This window comes from Electrona antarctica (assembly GCF_951216825.1).
Source record: "Electrona antarctica genome assembly, chromosome: 3".
NCBI classification, from domain to species: Eukaryota; Metazoa; Chordata; class Actinopteri; order Myctophiformes; family Myctophidae; genus Electrona; species Electrona antarctica.
The window spans coordinates 53,209,232-53,217,258 of NC_136808.1; the positions used below are offsets into that span (position 1 = coordinate 53,209,232).

The 8,027-nt window shown below is 40.6% G+C and overlaps 1 protein-coding gene across 1 annotated transcript in view; it reads right to left on the reverse strand.

Annotated features, from left to right (window-relative positions):
- Window positions 1–5,969, reverse strand: part of mtmr10 (myotubularin related protein 10) — a 33,166-nt gene extending 27,197 nt beyond the window's left edge. Inside the window, exons 1-3 of the mRNA XM_079497799.1 lie at window positions 5,418–5,969; window positions 3,174–3,234; window positions 640–776 (exon numbers count right to left, since the gene is read on the reverse strand). Coding sequence (XP_079353925.1) covers window positions 640–776; window positions 3,174–3,234; window positions 5,418–5,474 — 255 coding nt within the window. The 5' untranslated portion in view covers window positions 5,475–5,969. The remainder of the gene's footprint in view (window positions 1–639; window positions 777–3,173; window positions 3,235–5,417) is intronic.
- Window positions 5,970–8,027: the final 2,058 nt, after the last annotated feature.

Below are 8,027 nucleotides of genomic sequence, written 5' to 3' on the forward strand. Positions count from 1 at the left end.
AAGTTCTGTGATTTGTTTTGGTTCACGTTTAACCAGAACCACCTCTGAAGTGGGACCTATGTCATAAAGAACGAACCATTAAAAAAAAAGAAAATAACCAATCTACATTTTTTTGTTCCGTTTCCAGAACTAAAAAGGTACCACCTCCTGAGCAGGGCCCAAATTAGGTTCTGAGAACCTTATCTGAAACGAAGCCATATAGTAGCGTATGGAAACAGATACAGAAGCGTTTAAATACGTTTCAAGATTCACAAAAGAGCCCTATGACAACAACAGTGACATTCTAAAACATGAACATGTTTGTTTTGAGCAGTTCCGACTTTTACTCTTAAGGAAGTGCGCCAAATCAAATTCAGCAAAATGTTACAGATAAAGATACAGGAAGATTCCTTCCTCTTAGTCAGTGATGCAGTGGGTCTTCTAGGATCAACCGGTCACACAAGTCAGCAAAATGATGGCTTCAAGTTGCCTTTTCACCTTTGAAACCAGTTAAATAATTAACACTGTCGGAGGTTAAGAGCTGTACAGGAATGTTCACAGATTAGAGCAACACTGACAGAAATAATATTCAACATTCATTTTATGTTTAGACATTCACAAAAGCAGATTATATGATACTAGAATGTATAATAAAAGTACCTGTTTGGGTAGGGCATCGTGGGTGATAAAGGAGACCTTAAAGTTGGTGCATATAAGCTTTCCCCAGAGGTCATCGTGGCTGTTGTCTGCTCCAATGCACTTCCTCACAAAATTCACCTCATTAACCACAATCTCCCCTGGTGATCAAGCAAATATGAATATTAAAAAACATCATCATGTGGCTAAGGTCCAAGTAACCACAAGTATACATTCAAGAGATAAGCACAAGAAGCAACAGAAAGATAAAGTATGGTATTATCCTATGTACGTGGGAGCCTGGGAGGAATGGTCTAACTTTGTAGGAGATCAAACTGATGCCACCAAAAGATAGGGGGAAAGAAAACACTTTCAGACCTGCAGAAACAATGATGAAAACTATAAATCACTTGTGTCATGTTTTACACTGACATCATACGTATATAAAGGCAGTTGTTAGCTGTTCAAAACAAGTGTAACTGTCCAAATAATGGAATACCTTTTTATATGAACCTATTTTTCAGTTAACATTTCCTTTCTTTGAACATGGAACAGAAAAGAATACTACATAATAGTATAATGAGTATGAACTTAAATAATTCCACCCATGACCAAAATGTGCATTTGAAAAGAAAATGCCAGATGCATCGGCATCACTCAAAGTAAGTGAGGGGACTACTGTAATGGGTGAAACCTAGTAAGCCTCAGGATATTGGTATGGCTGTATTTGTTTTGGAGTCCAATTCGACATTAAAAACTGGTCAAACAAGTAGACAGAGACTGTTTCGTTCCCTTCAGAAGACTGTTCTATGTTTTCTTTTTTGAACAAGTCAAAACAAATAGTGATCAGTACCATCAGATGACATACCACAGTTAAGCCTTTCATCCTGTGTTATCCAATATCCTACTGCCAAGGAGGACACCTGTGTTTATTTAATGCTAATGTTGTATAGGGTTGTGTACTAGTCTTAAGGTGGTTGCACACTGTACAATATAGTACAGAATGTGTGCTCACCAGGCTTTACCGGATACTACATTAAGACAATTGTCCAGATGAATCAGAAATAAGTCCTCAAATCATGAATACTGCATATTGACAAGTGAAAGCTGCCATGGCCCAGTTAAAGTGCCAACTGAACTTAAAGCAGGCCTAGATGGTAAAATAATTAACCTGCCCACAGGATTAACTTTAAGAATCTACAGTGATGGCTTCATATTATCATCCACTTTGTATGATTCCGAACTTTAACCACATGAACGTCCCTATTCTGGGAGCGAACATTCAGCACCGCTAGAGTATATAATAATATATATAATGTATATAAAGGTTAAAGGGGTTTTCGTTCTGTTTTTCTAAATAGGCGACTACTACTGAGAGAGACGTGATGGCAAATTTAGGACAGAGTGGAACTCTGTTGACCAGAAAGGTGCATAGAGAGCTTTAGCCAAGTCTCGAGATTTTCCTCATGCAAATAGTGTTGCTGCCAGTGACATTTTTTCCACATCCTTAGCTGACATGCTCTTCCAGAGACAGCGACAGTGGAAAAGTCTATTACAGCACCTGCCATCATAATAGAAGGGTTACAGTTCAAAGCAAGGGGACGCTCACGGTCAAAGGCAGAACAATCGTCAGTGTTTTAACTTTTTAACGTGTTTACTATGAATCCAGTAGTGTTCACAGAAAGTGGGACACTGACATTAAAAAAGGAAATTGCCCCAAAATTCTTGGGCGGGGCAAAACATTCTCTGCTGAAGAAAAACATTCCTGTGTAGCGCTTCTTCGTTTCTTTTTTTCCATTCCTGTGTAGACTTTTAAAGGAGCATTCAGTTATTTGGGTGATTTGGAAAACCACCCAGTCCACCCCGGTAACAAAATGTGCACATGCACGCTCTACAGTGGGGGGAAGTGCAACAGCACGTGCACCAAGGCCCGCCCCCACATATGATTGGAGGAAGGCCCCTCTCATCCTGATTGGATGAAGGCTTTGCCACCCGCCACCAAAACTGAAACTAGGGTTTTTTGACCCCAGGGGCTCACTGGGGACAGGGAGGAACTCCTTATATGGTCAGCACACTCTATAGTAGGGAGGATTATCCAAATAAAAAGAAAAAAATAAGTGATATTTCAATGAAGCGAAATCACTGAATATACTTTTAAGCTATTACTTTGTTAACATTTTAATAGACTGATCCAGACATGGAATTTCACATACATGTGCCACTTGACTTGGATAGATACTAGATAGGTAGTCGGGGGGAGTTGCAGTGTATGTTTTGGGGTTCAGAAGGAGTAGCAGTGTACGGTTTGGGGTTCCTTGAACTGTACGGATGAAGGTTGGGCTCATTTGGGTCATGTCAACTGTCCACTATTTTTGGCTCAAAGAGGGGTAGTTTATCCATCTATACCAAAAACAGCGTTGCCAGATTAAAAGTGGTATACTAAATATACTTCCAGATAAAATGTATTATTTTCTTAAATTGATTATTTTGTACAATTGATTTGTTTGATTCATTTAATTAACTGCCCCTGCGTTCCCTATTCTGCGCAAAGGGCTCACCTGGAAGTAACCTGGCCTCCAACTTCTTCATAGGTGGTGTGGCGGTTTTCTTCACATCAGTCTATATATAGAGAAAACAGAGAAGAAAACAACACTAGCTGTAAGATCATCAGACAAGGCAATGACAACAATGGGAAGATGTGTCAGACTCATTAGAGGGTTGAAAGACTATACTTTTTACCCCCACAAAAGCTAGAGATAAAAGATTCCTGGGTTCAGAAACTGAGAAACTGTTCTGAATTTCATAGAACTGGCTAATTAAAAAGTCATTATGCGGCTGCTCATCAATGTCTAAGCTTGTAACCGAGAGACCACACATCACGCTTGGATTGGAAATAACCATCTATGATTGTTTTGTAGCGGTTAGGTTACATCATGTGGCAAGTCTTGGTGACGTAAGGTGCCTCCATGCTGCTCTATTTACAAAGATGAAGCCAAAGATAGAACCATTACCAAGTATCACCAGCTGACAAGTACTCTAAAGTTTGGCTTGGAATAGCTCTGGTCCATAGCTCTAATGCAAGCAACGCATTAGAGCTATGGACCAGAGCTAGGCTTGGAATTGCAATGGCAAGCATGGGAAATAACATTACTAATTCAAATGTGTGTGTATAAAAAAAAAATCACACCCGTGTGAACTGAGTGGTGTAAGGTCTTATATAGACTGATCAGCTGTGGTCTGACGTAATGTCTGACGTAATGAAATCAGCATCAACCAATCAGCATCAACCATGCTCATTTTTTGGTACGAACAGACACGTAAACTAACAAAGCCAGTTGTAGGAGTGGTTTACACCACTCAAAAATATTTATATTATTTATATATATATATATATACATATACATATACATATACATATACATATACATATACATATACATATACATACACACACACACACACACACACACACACACACATAGTATATACACAGTATACAATACATACAGTATATACACAGTATACATATTACTAGCCCCTCTCGGGACCCCCGGTTGAGCTCTTTTCATCGTTCACCCTTAGGGTCCCTTGCCATCGGTCCCAAGCTATATGGGATGCAGACGGACTTACCATCGAAAACATCCTTTCTGTGCTGTGTGAGTAGTCGTGATGTGTCAAAAGAAGGATATAGGAGACAACGGAAACCTCAACAAATTTTCCTTTCTTCCTTGACTTCCTTATTGACATCCCATTGTACCGCCTCCAGCGCCGGAACTGGCTAGCTGCGACAGAGCAGATCAGAGGCAGGAACGTAGGGACGCGCAGCTAGCCAACCTGGCGCTGGAGGCGGTACAATGGGTTGTCAATAAGGAAGTCAAGGAAGAGAGAATTTCAGAGCTGCCAAAACGGTCAAGCAAAGATTAAAAATACTTAACGGCTTCTGCGCCAAAGGAAAATTCGTTGAGGTTTCCGTTGTCTCCTATAGCTCCTATATGCTTCTTTTGACACATATCACGACTACTCACACAGCGCAGAAAGGACGTTTTCGACGGTAAGTCCGTCTGCATCCCATATAGCGTGGGACCGATGGCAAGGGACCCTAAGGGTGAACGATGAAAAGAGCTCAACCGGGGGTCCCGAGAGGGGCTAACATATTACATACCATACATACATACCATACCTACCATACATACCATACATACCCCATACATACATACAACTATTGTTTCCAAGCAAATTAATGTGGAAATTCTGTCAGAGCATGATAGAAAGCCTCTTTAGTGAGACACTCACGTTTGTGAAAGCATTCTGCACAGACCTTTAACAGGTTAAGCCTAGTGTCATTTTGATAGCCCATTCAATTCTTCTGTAGATAAACGGCTTTCATTACTTGTGTTTCATCCAAGGTGGTTATGTGTGCATGATTACAAAAAGCAATGCCCATGGCTGATGGCTGCATCATTGTATTCAACATCCATTTCTGTATTAAAAAAACATAAATAAAATAAATAAATCCCTTTGAGGAGCTTGCCTCAGCATAATAGTCTAGCAGCTAGATTATAGCTATATTCTTATTTTAGAGTCAATTCCTACCGAGATTCAGCAAGGAATCAACGTCAGTCATCACTTAAGTTCTAAACAATTCCTAGCAGTTTTTGGTTCTATAGCCAGCACCCCCAGTCCCCCAATCTAGTACATTTGGGTGGGACTACGACCTTAATGAGTTCAAGAAACCATGCAGGCGAACTTGTAATGGAAAATAATATTGCTGCAGCCAACAACACCAGCACGAATATACTTACATGTACAGGTGGGAGATATGATTTGAAGGTTGGTTTGGAGGGTTTCACGGGAAACATCTTTTCCACCTACCAGTGGAAAGTAGATTTCGAGAAGTCCAAAGTTATCACCAAGCTTGGCTGCAAAGATACTCAAGTTCAAGTACGATCTGCATTGGGGACAGTGGGACAGTGCTTATTCCATCTCGCTCCTGGACCTTAGCTCGCAAAAAACACAAAGTCAATGGTTGGAAGTCCCTTGATGTGGTGACGACTCCGAGCTGGTTTAGTTAGTAGCAAAAAAGAAGAAAAAAAAGTCTTCAAGCTCAACTTTAAAGATGTCAACAACCTCCCCTGTTTAAGCTGAACCAAACGACGGATGAACAAACATCCCAACCGCCACTTTGTTCATTAAAGCGTTGCCCCGTTGCCTACATTTTCTGTCCACCTGTTACTTTTACCCGGCGATGACTTGGCCAGTATGTGATGGATTAATTCAGCTTAACACACACGAAAGGACGCTGTGTGTGGACACGACGGCCATGTTTATATGAGGAGGATGAGGAGGAGGAGGAGGAGGAGGAGCAGCACGGTCTGCGGATTCAGCAAGGTTACGATCATGACGCAGAAATACATAACCCATCCACGACGTCATATCCTGTTTTAGCGTTTGAAAATGTATGAATGAACATTTCTCAACAGATTAAATTAATTTATACGAGGGAAATTATCTGAAATAATTGTAACGTATTATTATTATTATTATTATTATTATTATTATTATTATTATTATTAAAGGACCAAGCAGTCCTGAAAGGACTTGGTCCTTTTTTGGAATTGCTATTTCTTTTCTTCCGCCAAAAATAGCAGTTCTGGCTGAACCGTGCAGTCGGTTTTCGCGAAATTTGGAGATATGGTAGAGGGCCATGCCAAACGGTGAGGATGCAAAGCCCACAACCATTGGCCAAAGGGTGGCGCTATATTGAAAATGCAAACTTTGACCAGGCATAGCTCATGAACCGTTTGACCGTCGGCAATGAAACCTCAACACACATATGCGTCTTCTCATGCTGAACAAGTTCCGTGCTGTTACTTTTGACCTCCGACCTCTAGATCACCCGCCATTTTGAATTATATGAAAATCAATTAAAATGCATCTCCTCCCAGGATCTTTGATAAAAATGCACGAAAACGTCTACACGTGAACTTTGGACCTATACGGACATGGGAAAGTATAGTACGATATAGTGAAAAAATGAAGGTTTTATGAGCCAATGAAAATTGCCGTTTTGTGAAATTTTGTCTTTACTTTGTTCTGTTGTAGTGCCTGTGGCTTTGCTGACCTCTGCTGGTCTAAAGTGCCTCACCTGTCAATCACCTGAAAGTTCTGGCTACCACACCCATAGTCAGCTGTTGCAGGCTATATAAGTGGACCTGTGGCCAGCAGCTCATTGTCTCCCAAACACCCAAACTGAACAGTTGTGTTCCCTTTTTGTTGCTGTTATTAGTTAAGGACAGTGGTGTCCTTTTATGTTAGCCCTTGGTTGAGCCAAGTTTAAAGGGCCGTAACAATGCTAGAAACTGATTTGTTTAGTGAGAAACATGTATAAAGAACTTGATCCTGATCAAATCAGGTTCTTTACTCATGAATTGATAGATTATTTGATGTTGTACAACAGTGATTTTGAAACAAAGACTGATTTAGACACCTGGCCTTTCAGTTCAGGTTTTTTGTGTCCTGAAAGGATTCCCTTGCATGGATGGTTCTGGTACCGGATGGTACCCAGACCTGGCGAGCCGACCCAGAACTCTGAACCCCCCCTTCACCCACAAATGTGGTAATCTGGTTCTCCAAATTGGAGAAAGAGACTGCTTTCCCTGAACTGAATTCTCTTTATTCAGACCGCAGCCATCTTGCCAGCAAGGTGATACCCAGGTGACACTTCCCATAGACAGCCCATTCATGCAAACAGAAAAGTCCTAATTATATTAAACAACATCAAAATCACCAACATTGCAGCTGTACGGAAAGCTTGAATTATCCTCTTTCAATCTGTAAAGTGTTTGTTTCATAAAAATCCACCGTAGACATTTTATGAGCTACTTCCGGTCAATAAATTCCGGTCAATAAATAAAGTGCTGGAGTTTGGAAGTGCTTGTTGACAATCACTCAACGGCCGATGCGTACCACCTGTTTTGTATGTGCACATAATAGGAAGCAGCAGGAGGTTGCTTTACTGATAACTCAGAGTTGGAAGTCTGCAAGTCTGCAAGGAATTTCTTGACAGGATAAAATGTCTGGTGGATTTTTATTAAGCAAAACTTTCAGATTGAAAGAGGATAATTCAACCTTTCCGTACAGCTGCAATGTTGGTGATTTTGACGTTGTTTAATATAATAATAGAGGACTTTTCTGTTTGGATGAATGGGCTCCCTATGGGAAGTGTCACCTAGGTATCACCTTGCTGGCAAGATGGCAGCCGTGTGAATATCATCAATAGGAACTGAACTGGGACTTTTCAAGTCAACAACTTAAAGTGGGCCCCATTTGTTTGTTTTCCATGATTGTTCAAAGCTGTTTATAATAATAATTTTTCAGTTAACCTTAATCCCTGTTTCAGACTCATTTCATTG